Source organism: Malaclemys terrapin, chromosome 4, assembly GCF_027887155.1.
Source record: "Malaclemys terrapin pileata isolate rMalTer1 chromosome 4, rMalTer1.hap1, whole genome shotgun sequence".
Classification (NCBI taxonomy): Eukaryota; Metazoa; Chordata; order Testudines; family Emydidae; genus Malaclemys; species Malaclemys terrapin.
The window spans coordinates 126,260,348-126,278,744 of record NC_071508.1 but is presented as its reverse complement, the minus strand read 5'-3'; the positions used below and the strand labels follow the sequence as shown (position 1 = coordinate 126,278,744).

The window sequence follows — 18,397 nt, the reverse complement described above, 5'->3', positions numbered from 1 at the left end:
GAGAATGTTATGGTCATCTAGTCAGATCTCCTGCAAAACAGAGGCCATAGACTTCCACCCAGTGATTCCAGCATCAAGCCCACAACTTCTTGTTAAGTTAAAGCATGTTTTAAAGAAAGATATAAAGATGTACACCTTCTTTCTAGTCTGAATTTGTCTAGCTTCAGCTCCAGCCACTAGATCTTGTTATGCCCGTCCGCTCAATTAAAGAGCCCCCTACTATCAGAAATCTTCGATAGGTACTTATCGAATGGGATGGGGGTTTAAAGAGCCATATATCTGATGAGTTTTTGAATGTCATGTGAGATGCCTTAATATTCTTTTCATTTGCTGTTGTTCTATAAATAGAGCCATGTCCCTGCAACCAGTCTATAAAGGTCACCTTATAATGTTTTTCTATCTCCTGTATTAAAAAGCAATGCTTTTCAGCTGACATTCCAACCTCAAGTCAAGCATGATGTAAGTTTGTTCCAGACTACAATGAAATGGCTGCGAACAAGATTGGTATATAACTGCTGAAGAGCATCCCATCCATAGTCAACAAAGGGCACTTCATCAGACAAAACAGGCTGCACAGATTGTCTCCAAATATTTGGTTCATGCTAAAAATATAGCACATTTATTAAAAATATATATTTATAAACATTGGTTTGAACAGACATAAATGTCAAGCAAATGAGAAAGAAAAAATAATCATGTCACTTATTTCCCCCAACATTTCATTGTTTTTAGGCAGATCTTGCTCAACGGAATTGTTTTTCCATGATTGCACCATATGTTCATTCTAAATAAAAAGCCTGTCAGTTTCAATGTAAATAAAATTGAAAAGTCAAGGAGAAAAAAAATTATTTGACCTAATGGACACAAAATCGGTGCTGTCTAGCTATCTTTCAGAGTATATGGTATACATTAGTAATTCTAAATAGTGTACAGTCTCTTTCTATTGTGTTTGTATCCCAGATTGAGTTCTTCAAAGCTGCTACTTACATAATTGCAGTCATTTCCCCCCAAACCAAACCCAAATAAAAAGGGAAAGGAGCTTGTTACTGCGTGAAAAAGTCTTGTTAAATTAATTGTGCTTCAGCTTTCGCTGCCTGCAGGCAGTGCTTTTATGATGTGGTAATATAGTACAGAATCAATGTTGATTAAGCAACATGTCAATACCCTACAATGTTTGTTGTCACCTTTAGCAGCCGTTTCGTCGGTTCTCGTCGTGTGCCTTCTGGCTCACAATGTTGTGTAAATGTACACAAAAATGATCACAATGAGGTTCAGAATTGTTCCAATAATCCCAAGCATTGCCAGGATGGTTTCTTCTTTGCTCTCCTTTTCTTGATTGCCTTTATCTTCTTCATTTCCACTAGTGATTACCATCTTGGTAGCCAGTTTCTTTATCCTTCTCCTCAGGCTAACCTAGAATTAGAAAAATGAGCATCAAGTGAATTGTTAGTTATAATGACTTGTTTCTGATACTGGAGCCAATCCTGCAGTCCTTATCCCCTTCATATTTTATAATAATGGTACATTTTAAAATAGTTTATGAAGGGTTCACAAATGATTAGCAGATATTTAAATAAATGGTTAATCAAATGCTATAGTCCAACACTCAGAAGGTTAGTTATAACGGCCTATAACAGTTTCAACTGATGTGCTTATGACCATTCATAACACATACTATTCATGTCTGTAACATGATTATAATGTCTATTAACCTTATAAACTGTTTATAAATGTACCTTTCATATAAAGTGTGTCTCCTGACTCAGACAAACTCCCACTGAAGTCAGTGGGAGCTTTGTCTGCATCAGAACAGCAAGGTACAGCCCATAAAGTGGTGGGGAAAGTTGGTTTATACTATAGGACTAGGCAGCAAATGGATAAGAGAAGTAAAACTGAGCAGACCTTGTTTCTTTTAATAGGAAAATAATAAGACAAAAACATTTTGTTTCCTGACTAGAAGGAAGACAACAGTGACTTTGCAATAAATAATTCAGAACAAAAGCAGAGACAAAATAACGCCCCATCTTCACTTTTTTCCTTAGTCTTAATACAAAATAAAAAGTTACTTGCAGCACAGTCAGTTGAGAAGTATCAGACCCGCCAATGTGAAGGATTCAGCTATTTTCTAAGGAGCAACCTCAGATCCTGTGAGGCTCCTACAGAGGGGAGTCTTCAGTTTGTGCCAGTTCCAGCTTTCCAGCTGACGGCTCTGGGTCTGTTCTGTAAGCCCCGACGTCCCACAAACCTGGAAAGGGCCATTTTGTTTCCCGACACAAAATGACCTGCTCTGCCAAGATCTGGGTTCAGGTTACATGTTACCTGATCTCTGAGGCTGCACACTGCAATTCCTTGGGGGGGGGGGGTCACAAAATGTGGTGAAAATGCCCAACCGGCATATTTTGTAGGTGGCCTTTACACAGAACAGAAGGGAGAACATGCACTTTGGATCAACTGTTCCTGTCTCCTCCCCACAACCACCCACTTAGGGTACACGTCTACACTGCTATTAAACACCTGTGGCTGGCCCATGTCAGCTGACTTGGGCTCATGGGGGTCAAGCTGTGGGGCTATTTAATTGGAGTGTAGGGCTCTGCGACCCTCAGGTGCTCCAGCCTGAGCCCAAACATCTACACTGCAATTAAACAGCTTTGTAGGCCGAGCCTGAAGCAGCTGACACGGGTCAGTCGTAGGTATTTGATTGCCATGTAGCCGTATCCTTACTGACCTGATCTCAGTGAGGCTGGTGAATCACACTGAGATAACCCGGAAGGAATGCTGGAGTGTATACAGAGGAGGGTGAAGGACGAACACCCAGTTAACCGGTTTACACAACTCTCTCCTCCATGCAGCACAGCAGGGAGAGTGTAAGGGTCATGGCTTGCAAGCTGAGTGCAGCCTTGAATGACAGGAAGATCTGAGCCCAGGTGGGAGAAAAAGATAGAAAAGATATAGTAGATAGGGGGCCTTTAAGAAACTAAGGAAGCTGGGCTGCCGAGAGAGAGGGAGAGAGGGGGCTAGGGAGGATGAGTCTCTACTATTTGTGATTTCTGTGTATTTTCCATACTGTGACTACAGAGTGCATTCCTAATGAATACCTATAACAATATTTCAGGTTCAATGCTGGTAGGGCCAGAGCTGGTGTGAAAGGGGGTAAGCGGCGCCAGTTCCACACACAATTACCTGGCTCTGCACACAAGCTAGCATTAGCAGATACACATGATAACACAATGCGGCTTAGCATCCCCGCATGGTTTGCTGGAAGATGAGAACAATTGGGTCAAAATCTGGTGGGCATCTGCGGGAAGCACAAGACAGCAGCACTTTGCACCTTGACAGAGCAGCGATAGACATTGTTCTACAGTGCTGTGACCCACCGCTGCTTCTGGTAACCTGCCCTAGGACAGCAGAGATCTCACTTAGCACCTTATGTATGTAACTGCTGCTACCCAGTCTGTGCTGCCTTAACCAGGACTTGACCCTGAAAGGTCTCAGTAGAATCTTTACAAAAAGCTTTTAAGATAAGTTAACCTCAGAACGAATTTGTATCCTCCCATTGTTGTATCATCCCAAACACATATCAGTCTGACACCACATCACAAACCTATACACCAGCCAATCACATAAATATATCATCACACCTCCAAACCATGAATCCGTTGGGTTGCCCATCTTCTCAAATGCTTTGGTAGCCATGATGCTTTCCCTATAATAAAGTGATGAAATTGGTCCCAGTCATAAAATCCATTTCAGGATTTGAGTCTCTGCTCAAGAAAAAAGCTCCAAACCAAATCAAATAAAATCCCAGGCCTGGAACAAAGGGAAGTTGCAAACCAATATTGGGGGATGTCAAGTTATGGGCAAAAGCCTTGTAGAGTAGCTACCTATAGTGGGTTCAATTCTGTGAGATACTGAGCACCTCTCCCATGGTGCGGAGCACTCTCCATTCCATTGAGTGCACTCAGTACCTTGCAGGTTCAAGCCCATTCTGTCTAGGGCTAGCCAGTGCTGTCCACCCCTCATTTTTAGCAGCACTAAATGCACTAACTGTGAAACAAAAATAATCATAGAGGGTAGTGGTCTTGATCCTGCAGGCTGCTAAGCACTGCTGGCAAAATGACTGAGACCTAGTGCCGCTACTCAGCACTCCATGTTTGCTCAAATCCCTTCAATGTCAATGAGGTTGTCCCAGTGGTATTCAGCACTTTGATCAGGCCTCACCTGAGTGGAGAAGTTCAGCACAACGTGGAGAAATAAATATGCCACATTCGGCAACAGAAGCTGGGCACTGGGGGAAAATGTGTGCGCAGAGAGAGGATGTGGTCAGGGCACAGGTATTTAAATGTAATCCAGTCCATAGGTCTGTCAGTTACTCTTGCTGCCAGCTAGGAGCTGTTGCTCACTGGAGAGCGCTTATGAGCTGCACTTAGAAGAAAGCGAGAGCAATGGAAGTTTCAATGCAACCGTATCTCTAACAGCCAATAGCAAAACGCCCGCATTATCTGTTGCCCTCATCTTCCTTTGTTTGATTGAATCATGAGTAACAAAGCGTCCTGTGGCTCAGCACTGCACAACCCTCATGCACTCTGCAGGCTCAAACCCAGAGAGTCTGAACTACCCACAGTACTCAATGGGCTTAGTGTGGGGAGTGCTGAACATTGCCAGCTCTCACTGCTCTTGACGGAAACAGAGTCTGAGCACCTAACAGGATTGGGTCCTAAATATGACCTTATTAGTACCTGATTTGGCCCAATCTAGCACTATTGCAGTCAATGGAAGTTTGGACATTGATGTCAATGAGAGCAGAATCAAAACTACTTTTACAAATGTAGGGACTGACCGAGCGAGAGACTGAGCATTCTCATCTCCCATGTTGTCAATGGCAGCTAAGGTCATTCAATATGTGGCAGGATCAGGCCCTTCGTCTTCACCCCTCTAGTAGGCAGAGGGTATATTTTGCTACTGCAAAACTATCTGCCCACAGTTTTAGTACAATTTGCCTCCTTCCATACAAGTCTCTCCCTCTGGCTTGCTGTGCTCTTCTTTCTTCTATCCAACTATCAGCAGCTTCTCTAGTTCCTTTGGTGCTGTGATCTCATTTGTACCATGCTGTATTGTATCTTTGAGAGCCTTACACCACTTCATTCCCTTCAAACCTTTTTTTAATGCTGATAAGTGTTCACTCTCATTGACCTCATAGCATTGACCAAAGAGGATTTAGAGAATAACTGACAAGGTAGACCAGGAAAGCAGAAAATTCAGACTGAAGATCAGCACGGAGAAGACAGAAATGATGGCAATTGGAAGACAAGAGGAAGAGGTAAAGGTCAAACTCAGGGGCAAAGAATTAGAACAAGTGGAAAAATGTGTGTACCTTGAAGGACTGGTATTGAAGAGTGGCAATTGTGAAGATTAGCCTCCTTTGTGCAGTTACGCATTAGCCGCTAGTGCATTAGGAAAAACTCTGTAGAAGCTGGAAAACTAAAGAAATTTAGATAAAAACAAATATCACCATATATGAGACAACTCTCATGCTGATACTATTGTATGGGTCAGCAAGTTGGAATATGAGGAATGCCAAAGAATGATAGATATTGACTGCAGAAATGAACGGGCTGAGGGGAATGCTGAGTTTCAAGATGACAAAAAGAAAAACTAAAGTGATAAGAAAATGGCTAAGGCAAGAAATAATGCTGTTACAGAAGATCCAAAAAAGATGACTGTGGTGGTTTGAATGTGTGTCAAGAATGGACCCGGAAAGGATACCACACATGGCAATACATACTAGAGTGCAAGGAACTAGAAATGAGGATGTATTGGCTAGACATGGTGAAGAATTAAAGAGGTCAAAAAGATTTAAAGATTAACAAATCTGTGAAGCTGGTACAGGACAGAAAAGTCTTCATCCGGCTCTATCATTGCTGCTGAGCTGACGGGCGGCAACCAAAGAAAAAACCTTTATTCAAATAACAATACTGTTTCCCTATCCAATAATTGATCTGTTGACATAGTATTTCATTGCATGTACAATAACAACTTGATTATTACATAACGGCCTGATCATCCCAGTATTACCTCACTCAGAATTAATCTGCTCCCTGCTTCATTTTGTGGGATCCATTATCATTTAATGTAATCTTTGGGAAAGTGTAATATTCTCTTTACTGTGAGCAGTGGAGGAAGGCTGAGCCAGTGGTTAGGGCCTTAGTCTGGCACTCGGGAGCCCAGGTCACAGTTCTCTGCCCTGCCACAGCTGTCCTGTGTGTACTTAAACAGGTCACTTTGACTCTGTGTCTCCGTTCCCGATCCATAGACTAGAGTAGCAGCACTTCCCTATCCCACGAGGACGTTGTGAAGATAAATATGGTGAATGCTCAGATACTACAGTAATGGGGACCCCCAGAGAACCCAAAATGGATAGCTTAGCATAGCAGATTCCAAATCCAATAGTATTGTAACATGGCTGCTAGTACAGCTATAGGACTTCCTGGCCACTGGGAACTACATGGTGGCAATGTGGAGGGAAACTTAGATCCTCCTCCTTTGATAGCGCAGACCAGTAACAACTGAACTAAAACTGCTCTGTTAACAGTCGTGATTCTATGACACAGAGTAATTATGATTCTGAATGAGAACAGCAGCAAGTACACATATCCCAACTTATTGCAGTAGGTTTGCCACATCTAAGATCTGGCACACACCCCTAAAGAACTGCCTGTACCAATATGTTTGATGGACTTTGTTCATGCTGGCACTTTGATTTGCTCTTGAAAAAGTTTTGGAAGTGACCTGACTCATGATTATAAGTCATTATTTATAAGGTCCTCAATTGGATTAAAGTCTTATCCTGAGTGCCCAAACTCTGATGGGCTTCGGCGGAGCTAAGCGTGATCAATGACTTGTGGGAAATGCTTTGCATGCTGCTGGATCATTCCCATGCTATCATGTATTATCTGAACAACATTTTGAAAAGCCCCTGGGCCAGATCCTCAGGTGGTATAAATCAGCATAGCTCCGCTGACTTCTGTGGAGCTACATCAGTTAACACCCTCTGAGGATCTGGCCCACTATGTTCAATCTTGCTTGAAGATCAGATGCTATAAATTCTGCATGCTTAATACATAATCACAGACAATCACCAGCAAAATTGTTCTGATATTTAAACTTGTTTACAGTCCCCAGGCTTTTAGTTGTAGTGACACATTAACAGATATGAGCGCTTTAATTTTCTGAAGACAGTTTCACCCTCCAGGGATGAGAAATACACAGCAGAACTGGTTTTGATTAGCAAACTGAAGAGGACACTGAAATCATGCAAAGAGTGCATAAGCTGTTGAAGTGTGACACCTTCCTTATCTCACAAAGAAGGGAAGCTCTAGCAGTGCTCAAATTACAAAGCCGGGGAAGAGAGGATTCTAGAGAATATAACCACTTGAACATCAGGAGTTTGAAAAGTCGGAAGCGATTGTTCTAATTCAAAGTTCTTCTAATCACATTGCTCCTTTAAGGATGAAGTTGGGCGGGAAAGTTGAGTGCCTTGCTCACCACCAGCCAGTCATTCCCAGTAGCATTAGGAGATACTGTGCTGCTGGAGGTGCTATTTTTGGAATGAGGTGTCAAACAACATCCTTAGTTCCTGTGCTTTGCTAAAGATCCACTGGCACTTTTTGTACAAGTTACTATGGCAAAGTTCCCACATTCTACCTGACTAGAATCCCTATACCATTCCCATGGACTCTTCACTTTCTGGCCTAAACTGCTGAGTTGTGCACTGTGCGCTCTTAAACAACAGTCATGTTCCTCCCCAGAAGCATTTCAGTGGTGGGTGCAGAGAATCCTGCCTTTGTTTGTAAAGATCCTACGGATGCTTTGGGATGAAGAGCATCATATAAACGTGAGGCATCATTAAGACAAAGAGAAAGAAAAGAGGGGAAACACAGTGTCAGTTTATGATGGGCTTGAACCAAAATCCCATGCATTTGGGAATGTTTGGATTTGAATTTCATGGCTCAGTCCAAATGCCAGTGAAATTGTGGGACACCTCACAATGTTTCTGTGCCGATATATTAGCCTCCTTTGGGCAGCTCCGGATCTTTTATGCAGTGCTAGAATGGAATGGAATTCACATCTTCTGAGATTCATAGTCCAGTGTCTTAATCACAAACTCATCCTTCCTGAGAAATAAAAATAAAGAATTTCTGAAGCAACTACAATTGGATGCTGGAAGATATAGATGTGTACCCTCCTTGTAATATGTGGATGTGATCTTATAAATCAATAAACAGGAACCACAATTTATTTATCTTTGAATAATATTCCTCATTGGTATCCATTCCTGCTATTAAATCAAAACCATTTGGAAAAAGACAAAAATAAAAAACCTTCAAAATTTGTATTTGTATACTCCACTGCGATATAGTGTTAACCAAAATACTTGTAGGAATTTGATTAGGAAAGGAGGATATGCTAAAGCAACTGCTTCCAGGTCCTCAGATCTCAGCTCGTCATCCTCATTCTGTAGGGTCTTTCTGGAGTTATCTTTTACAAATAACAGACCACAAGGACTTATAAAAAAAATGTAATAGCTGTGTCTCAATGAGAGACAGCCCTTCAATTACCAGCAAAGAGTCACGTAACCTTTGTCACAGGCAGTTTGAAGAATTGTCCTAATGTCACTATAAATTGTATTTCATACTAACCTGCCTTAGAAGACATTTTAAAAAAATATTCATAGAAGAACATTTTTGTTTCTATAGAAAGAGCTAAGAAATAAATATAAATCTGGAATCCAATTCTTGACTGGTGTAACTCCCCTGACTTCAAGTTACACCAGGAAATAATTTGGCCCTTAGGGTGACAAACTATTTTTAAATGAAGAAGCACTTTGCAATGGAATTACGAGGTGAGTCTTCCTTTAGCAAGCATATTATAATCTGCTTTGTACAAATAGGTAGAGTTGTCATCAAAACACCTAGCAACATAACACAACACTTTACAATGCAACTTCTATATTAGGTATATAGCAATCATCTATATAGCCTGAAGACTCAGCTTTCAGTTCCACCAGTGTCTTTGCTCTGAAAACTAACTATAGCCATGGCTGGTAACACCTCATGTTATTCAGGTTGACCAACACTTCCCATTATAAGACCCTGTTTTCAGTTGCTTAAAACTCTGCCAGATTTTAACAGTTCGGGCTAAACTTTTTCATGCAAAGTGTCTGTCTCAGGCTGATTTAAAAAAAAAAAATAATTTTTCAGCCAAAACAATCCAGCTATTTCTAAGAACGAGGCTAGGCGAACATATGTTTTGCCCAGGTTAAAAAAGTCTTGAGACCTCTTCTTTGAAAAAATCTAATGCCCTCATGCTTTGGAGCAGTGACAAACTCCCCTGAAATTTGGCTGAGGAGATTGTCTTTTGCTGTCCCTGTCAAAATTTGCCCACATTTGTCCAAGTTGAAAAAAATCAGTTTGCACATGCTCAGTGGAGACTGATTTTAGCAGCTAAAATCTCCAAAGATTCTGTCCTGACTGAGCATGCTCAAGCCCCTCACAGCTTCTAGTGTTGACAACACTGTACATGTGGCATCCTCAGAAAGCAACTGAGCATGCTTTACCTCCTCACAGCTCCTACCCACGCAGCATCACCACAGAGTGACTGAGCATGCTGGAACAAATACTTAGGGAGGTTGTGAAATCTGCATCATTGGAGGATTTTAAGAACAGGTTAGACAAACGCCTGTCAGGGATAATACTTAGTCCTGCCACAGTGCAGGGAACTGGACTAAATGACCTATCGAGGGCCCCATCCATTCCTATATTTCTATGATTCTATGCTCCATTCCATGGCTGTGGGGTGAAGCCAGACTTTCCCTCTAATTGCTGCTCCCAGCTGCTATGGGCCAGGCATTGAAAATGATAGCGTTTCTGCTGTGCTTTCAGTTAGTCCCCGGGCTGGCACCCAGGCAGTGTGGGGGAGGAAGCTATGTGATTCGTATGCAAAAGAGCCAAAAGCAGGACCAGGGAGATGGACAAAGAGTCTTGCGAGACTGGAACTGGAGGATGGGAGACAAACTGTGACCAGGAGATAGGGAGGACTGGGAGCTGGGAAGACACCAAAACAAGACATGCCACTTCACAGTTTTCTCCACCTGGGAGAGGGACAGTGAACAAGCAATATCTGACAGACATATAGTTACGTCATTTTAATGCACTACTGGAAGGCACTCAGATACTACAGCCATGAGCATAAGGTATACATCCTTACCTATATAGAAAAGAATAGCCGATTAAGAAAATGGGCAGGAGTGGGAGCCAGTTGGTTGGGGATGGGGAAACACTGAGACTGGATGAGGAACTGAGAGACTGGGACTAGGAACCAGGGGGGAATAGCAGTGAAGGGAGACATAGCTGACAAGGTCTTGGATCGTACGGGTACTAAGTAGGCAAACAGTCTGGAAGAAGTAGCTAGGAACAGGGGAGACTGGGACAAAGGGGAGAAGTCTACATTGTATAGGGAGCTTAGGCACCTAATTCAGGGCTATGGACTCCTCTAGGTGGCAGGCACCTAAATGTTATGCATTGCAATGCTGCGTCTAAGTCTCCTTTGTAGATCAAGCTGGCAGAGCAAAGCCCTTTCATATTTGTCTATGGTCCACTATTAGTCCCTTTGCAAATATACAGTTTGTCTAGAGATTTACTAGATTATTTGCAGATGGTTTCCAATACTATACAGTATACATAATGACCTGTACATTTTTCTGTCTGCAGTGGCTAGTGTACTATATAAAGAACATATTTTGATGTTTAATGTAATGCAACATATATATCATATTGCCTCAAGGACATAGTAGGTTGTATCAGTTTATCTGATGCATCCTGACATACTCTAATGTAGTGTCAGTAATTTAAAACAATGCTCATGTAAAATGGGAATAAAAGCAAGAATTTACCCATAAAACTAAAAGTATTTTCTACTCTTTTAAGGATTTAGAGAGAAGAATGAAAGTTAAGTTACATTTTCAGTTATAGACATTGAGCCAAATTCTGCTGTCAGTTACACTTGGATAAATCTGGAGTAACGCCATAGCTTACAGCAAAATCACTCTGGATTTACACCTGTGTAACCAAGAGCCCCAAATTTGACCCCTGATCTATTACACAGATCTTTGAATAACATAATAGATTGTTTTAAAAATATCATAGGTAAGAAAAAGGGACTTATCAATTAGGATGTAAAATAGTCAAATTACTTGGGTGACAAAAATTCAGAGAGGCACAGATGCTTCTCTACCCCCATCTTTGGTTAGAGTTTATTGGATGTTAATAGCCACCAGAAGTCCCTTGTGTGTAGGAAGAGCACAGGATCATGGAAAATTGGTGTGGTGAATAGTCTGTAGATAGGAACATTTGCGAAGCATAGCTTTTTAATTATTTGCAACACTCTTAGCACTTATTTTTCAAAACTAAAAGTGTAATACAGCTAAAAGTAAATGTAAACACCTTGGAACAAAGAATGTAGGCCATACTTATAGGATAGGGGACATAATCCTGGGGAACAGTGACTCTGAAAAAGATTTGGGGATTGTGGTGGATCAGGGTTTCACAAAACAGGGGTCGCCGCTTCTGTAGGGAAAACCCCTGGCGGGCCGGGCCGGTTTGTTTACCTGCCCCGTCCGCAGGTCCAGCCGATCACGGCTCCCCCTGGCCGCGGATCGCTGCTCCGGGCAAATGGGAGCTGCTGAAAGCGGCGGCTAGTAAGTCCGTCGACCTGCCCCGCTTCCAGCGGTTCCCATTGGCCCGGAGCAGCGATCTGCGGCCAGTGGGAGCCGCGATCGGCCGGACCTGCGGACGGGGTAGGTAAAGAAACCGGCCTGGCCCACCAGGGGCTTTCCCTACACAAGCGGCGACCCCTGTTTGAGAAACCCTGTGGTGGATAATCAACTGAACATGAGCTCCCACAGTGCGATGTAGTCACCAAAAGGGCAAATGCCATCCTTGGATGCATAAACAGGGGAATCTTGAGTAGGAGTAGAGAGGTTATTTTGCTTCCATATTTGGCACTGATGTGACAACCACTGGAATGTTGTGTCCAGTTCCTAGTGTCCACATTCAAGAAGGATGTTGATAAATTGGAGAGGGTTCAGAGAAGAGCCACGAGAATGATTAAAGGATTAGAAAACCTGCCTAACAGCAATAGACTCGAGGAGCTCAATCTATTTAGCTTAACAAAGAGAAGGTTAAGGGTTGATGTGATTACAGACTATAAGTACCTATATGAGCAAAAAAAATGTAATAATCAGCTCTACAGTCTAGCAGAGAAATGTATACGATCGCATGGCTGCAAGTTGAAGCTAGAGTTAGTCAGAATGAAAGTAAGGCATACATTTTTAATGGTGAGAGTAATTAATTATTGGAACAATTTACCAAGGGTTATGGTGGATTCTCCATCACTGACAATTTTTAAATCAAGATGGGATGTTTTTTCTAAAAGATTTGTTCTAGGAATTATTTTGGGGAAGTTCTATGGCCTGTGTTAATACAGGAGGTCAGACTATATGATCACAATGGTCCCTTCTGGCCTTGGAATCATCAGTCAGCAGAGGCTGATGGATAAAATCTTCTCCTTCCAAGATACTCCTGAAGAATTGCCTTCTCTCAAAATAGTTGCTATATCATATTGTTATCAATGAGACTGCTGCAAGCTGCCTTGATTCAATATGCACTCCATCAAAATGGCCATCTCCCATTATTTGTAATAGGAATAAATTAAATCTGCCCTCAAGGAAGATGGGAAATCCCTATGCTCTAAGGAGGTGAACAGAAAAAGTGTGAGCAGCAGGTGAATGGGTGCAAAGGCCATCTTGGCAAAAGGCAGCTTGTGGCCTCAGTCAGTCCAATGGAGAACCATCGGAAATAGTAGCCATTTCAAAAGAGGGCAGTTCCTCATGGAATTCTCTGTTGTAGAACATTATTCTGCAATCTCTGTTGAAGGAGAAACTGAGTTATGAAGAAGAATGGGGGGAAATGACCTGTAATCATAGAATATCTTCATATATTGCCTATTCACAAGATTTTATGAGTTTTAATTATACAGAAGTTTGAAATGTCTGCTTTAGTCCATTATTAACATCATTTGGGACAAAAAGGGTTTGCAAATGAGGATGAAACTTCTTGCAAATTCTCAAAAAAATCATTCATCCTCTCAGATTAAGTGCTGTTATTTTCATGAGGATTTGCTGATTTTTCCTGCATGAAAGAGAGGTTGAATCCCTGCTTTAAGCTCAAAGCTCACCTCATACTTAACCATATAACTACAACTGGTTCCTCCTTAATATGCAGAGAGTCCTAGAACCTGAGAAGGGAGAAGGCAGAATACTGCAGTGATGATAGATACTATGGTGCTTGGAGCTATGGCACAATGTAAGCTAAAGAGACAGTTGTACTGATTAATGTAAGAAAGCTTTTTTCAGTCATAGATCTTACAGTATTTTGCAAAACAGGGTAACTATCATTATCGCCACATGTGCATGCAGAAACTGAGACCTAGGGCAGGAAAGTGACTTACCCAAGATCACACAGCTTGTCAGTAGCTGGGAATGCAGCGCAGTTTTTCTGGCTTCCAGTTCAAGGTCCTATCCACTGAACCAGACCTTCAGTTGCTGTAAACGGACCTAACTTTATTTAAAACAATGGAGCTTCACCAACTTACACCAGCTGAGGATCTGGCACACATGTTTTTAACAAGTCAATCTGCTGCATACGTACTTTAATCCAGTGTCCAATGGCAATGCGGGAACATAGGTGGAGAATGTGATTTATTTTTTTGTTGGCCTCAGTGAAATCTGTACAACAATGGTAGCATAGATGGAAAACTCATAACATACACCGACGTGGAGGAAAACCATGGTTGTGTGTCTAATATAGCACACTGAAGAAATTACACAATCACAGTTCATCCTACTGAAAATATTTCTCCCATAAGACTGCCAAGGTCAGTGTCATCTTGGATTATCTGCTACATAAGTGCCAACCACACAAGTTAGACCCACCCAGGGGCTGTACACTCTCGGGCAGAAGGTCACTAAACACTCGTAGTTGATCTATGGCTCCTGAGACTTGAAGGAGGAGAACAACTGCAAGTATAATGTGCAGGGTTTTTTTGCTCTGAAGTGCATATTATTTTGGTACACAAATAAGTGAATAAAACATATTGAAGTGGATTAGAAACTGTGGGCTAATGACTGAAGGCACAGTGCAAGCAGATCCCCACTGAAAGTACCTGTCTTATCAGATGCAAAGTCTGTTTGCTGCAAAAATGCCAGCCGTAGACGATAGCCTAGTCATAGGTGGAGCTAACTGATCATGAATAACTAAGCATTTTTAGTTCCTCTGAGTCATTTCACTGTTAATTGCCTCCTTGGCATCTCCCACTCTTTATGGGCCTGATCCAAAGTCCAATGACATCAACAGAAAAACTTCCACTGACTTTGCTCTGGATCAGGCTCTGTATGGACCACTCCGGTGCTTAGCAGTAGATTAGGAACCAGCATCAGCAAGTGTCATTTTCATGCACTGCACATAGGAGAAACAAAGTAGTAAAATGTAGCAGGTGTTACAATGTCTTTCCACCTTACAGACATAGGTACTCAGCAATGGGCCTCTGGCTAGTCAGGAGCACAGCTGTTGTCTCCAAGCCATAGGTAATATCATCTTTCTTCAGGTATCACTGAGAGGTGCCCCCATCAGGCCCATGCCCCTCTGAATGATTCTTTCACTTAAAAGTACTTTGTTTTAATATCTGGCCTCGCCTCACAAAATGCATGCACATCTCAGGGTATTTTAGTCATGGTGGATGGACCACAAGATGTTGTTGCATTGCAAACTTGCGTAAAATCCACAATGTCCTTAAAATGTTGACATTTTGAAAAATTCTGATTTCACCCTCGCATTTCCACTCTTTTTCTTAATTTAAAGTTGCTGAAAAGTGAAGTTCTTTATTTATCCACAGATCATGCACATGCAATGCCATCTTCCCTACACTGTCGGCTAACATTTCTCAGACATCCACTGGAGAGATTATCATTTCTGTACGAGTGAGAGGGTAGTTCAGTCTTCATACTCATTCAACCCTTGCCAGAGACAACAAGGTTGCAAGTAGGGGGATATTTTTGTGATGTGGGCACTCCTCCACTTGCTTATTTCACAGAGAACACCAAACACCCCTTAAATGGTAATAATATTCCATCTCCTGAGCTGTGCCTAACCAGAAACTCAGATTTCATATACCATTACCCAGTCCCCCAACTCCACTTTTTTTTTTAACCACCTCACTAATTATCAATGCCAATAACAGATGTAAAGAAATTACCACATTTATCAGAATGGACCAAAACCTCCAGTCCAGCTCTCTCCCCTTCCTCCTGATGCAGAAGCAAAACCTTTAAAGGCCTCTTTTTGGTTCCAGTTTCAGGAGCACAGTTACTCCCTCCCTACCCAGCCCCAGATCTTCCCAGGCCCTGCCATTCACACATGGCAGGCTACCCTCTGCACTAGCCAGCTACCCTTTGCCTTGTATCTCCACAGACTTAGCCGTCCCCAGCCTCTCCCAAATCTCACCGACTCATCCTTAGCCCCAGCCCCTGACCTCTCTGTTTGTTTTCCTAAGGGAGGTTAGTTTTTACACCCTCCTCTCCTCCCCAGCTTTTTGGTGGTGGTGGGAGATAGGACACCGTGGCCTTTACCAGCCAGTCCTTCAGGGGCAGGATATCTCTAGTAAGAGCCATCCTCTCCTCAGAGTCTTTTGATGTAGAAGCTGCCCCACCTCTCCACTGGCCCCAATCAGGCAGCAGAATGCTACAATCTGCTCCCTGCTACATCCATCCATCTGTGGGGCTCAGAAGTCCTTGTAAACATGAACAATCTTATATTTGAACTGCAACTTTCAGCTCCACTGGTCCCAAAATGTTCTACAGCCTTTGATATCTGATATGCAAACAGTGCAAAGTGAAATGCAGCCAATTCTGGGGTGAAGCACAGCCAGTGATTATCACTTCATAGGATAGGAAGGGACAAAGAATTTTTTAAAGACAATGTAGGGTTGCCAACCCTCCAGGATTTGCCTGGAGTCTCCAGGAATTAAAGATTAATCTTTAATTAAAGATTATGTCATGTGATGAAATCTCCAGGAATACATACAACCAAAACTGGCAACCCTAAAGACAAGTGGCACGGGGAATTTACAGTGAGATATTTTTAACCCCTGACATCAAGAGACATAACTTCTCTGTGCCAGAACCACAGACTGCAGGAGCTAAGGGTTAAAAGTCTTTATTTGTATAACAACTATATTCACTTTCTTGTGTTTTAAAAACCTAAGCCAGAGGGGCTTAACACTCCTGACTTTACTTTTTAAATAAAATCTGAGTGCTTCACTCGGCAAACTCCAATTTAAAATCACAGCAGGAATGACATTGGGTTGAGTCAGAAAGCACTTTTTCCTGATACAAGCCTGTCGATTGATTTTAACAATGGACGTTTTCTTTCCATGGATCCAGTATTTCTATTCATTTGGTCATTTGGAAACCAGTCTAGGGAGACATAATATACCCCTGCACTGTAATTACCACTGCTTATATTTCATGTGCATGTGGGAAATCATACTGAGAGCTATGGAGGTAGCTAGCAGCACTTTCCGGAAGGGGATAGTCTATTCTGTGGAGGGGTTCCTGGAGTTCCAATAATGCTAGAGAGGTCTGTGCAAAAAGCAGCCCTGGCACAGGCTCCCATGATGGATTCAGATCATTCCTTTTTCCCAATCTTCAGCCATGCTAGTAGAAAAACAGCTCTGATTTACAGAAAGGTAAGGTTGTGCCCCGATATGCTTGACTATAGTTCTATGAAAGAGATGCCTGCTAATGAGGACACCAAAAAACATATCTTCCAAAGCTCAAGGCTTCTTTTTCTTCCCATCCCCCTAATTCCTTTCTCACTTCTTTGCTCAGTTCTTCTTTTACTTACTTACTTTTTTTCCAAGAGCAACTCCAGACTAGGAAGAGACATTTGCCCACAGTGTTGCTCAGCTTGGGGTTGGGGGCAATGTCTGCTCTCATGGCTCATTATGCTATGGGAAGCCGGGGATGGTGGGCTTCAGCCTGAATCTACAGTGACTTGCTTCCACTTCCAAACTTTCAACAAGCAACTTTCCTTGGCTGATCCTGTAGGCACTTACACATCCCCTTACACATCCCTCATATCAAAAATACTCCACAAAATCCAAGAAAAAGCTTTGGGATGTTCAATTCTCAGGGGTCTTCAGTACAATTCAAACCCACACAGGAATGATCCAAGAACCATCCCTTTGAGTACAGCACACTGGCAACATTTGCTTCAAACAACCTAGACTACAAGTGTCAGAAATTTATTTCCAGAGATGTGCTGCTGGTGAGGGCCACTGCACGATCCTTCTTAAATTTCTTCCATTGAAGTTAAGTGACATCCCTCCTGCTGATGAAGTCATCTCCTCTCTGGAAATGGCTTAACTAGCCTTACAGTCCCTGGGACTCAAGAAAATATTGCCGAAAAGCATACGTGTTTGCCTTTAGTATGCACATGGATGGTCTTGTGGCTAATGCACAAGGTTAGGAGTCATCAGAGATGGCATTGAGTGCCATCTCGATCGTGGACTTCTCTGTCAGGTGTTGAGGCTCATTAATGTTTGTGAAACTGATTAAGACTCTTTGATCTACATCAGTATGGAGCAAAATATTATGGTTCTGAGAAAGCACTGAGACCTACTGATGAAAAGTGCTATATACAAGCTAGATATTATATTAATTATTTATTATTATTTCTGTTTAAATGAATTCCCCCAATTACAAACACTCCTCTCCACAGAGTATGCACTGTTGGGGAGATCCTGTGCACAAGTGTCAGACATTTTATTCCAGTACATGATTTTCACCATAGCCAGGTACATGCTCCTTCTTCCTCACTCCTGCTAGGTGGCAATTAGTACCAAGAAAATTTGAGATTTGAAGAATAAGTGCTCTACAAACACCTCTTTGTAAAAGGCACATTGTCATCTATCAAAAGCCATGCCCCCCTCACCCCCTTCAACTATATCTCTGTGCTACCTTCATTCTGTTTTCTGTCCTAACTTGTAATTGTTAATTTTTTGCTTTTCTATTTCTTTTAGCTGTCAAAAACATCAAACTAGAATCCCACTGGCTGCATCAGCCTCCAGCTAAGGAAGATTTACAGCTGTTTCAGCTTCATTTTTTTTTTAATTTTAATTTCTTTTATTTTATTTTTCAGTTTTACTGAACTTTTTTGTAGCATTCACAATACAATAAACAATGCAAGTGAAACCTACAAAATATGTTGGCTGACCCAATCTGCCG

General features: G+C 42.0%; 1 protein-coding gene across 5 annotated transcripts in view; it reads right to left on the bottom strand.

Moving 5' to 3' along the window:
- Window positions 1–609: 609 nt before the first annotated feature.
- Window positions 610–18,397, bottom strand: part of LOC128836629 (protein TUNAR) — a 41,562-nt gene continuing 23,774 nt past the window's right edge. For 4 of the 5 annotated variants that reach the window (XM_054027078.1, XM_054027081.1, XM_054027079.1 and 1 more), the window contains one exon: window positions 610–1,413. In XM_054027078.1, coding sequence (XP_053883053.1) covers window positions 1,228–1,413 — 186 coding nt within the window. In that variant the 3' untranslated portion in view covers window positions 610–1,227. Of the gene's footprint in view, window positions 1,414–5,371; window positions 5,427–18,397 lie in introns of those variants that run through there. The other variant, XM_054027083.1, reaches the window with a different exon arrangement.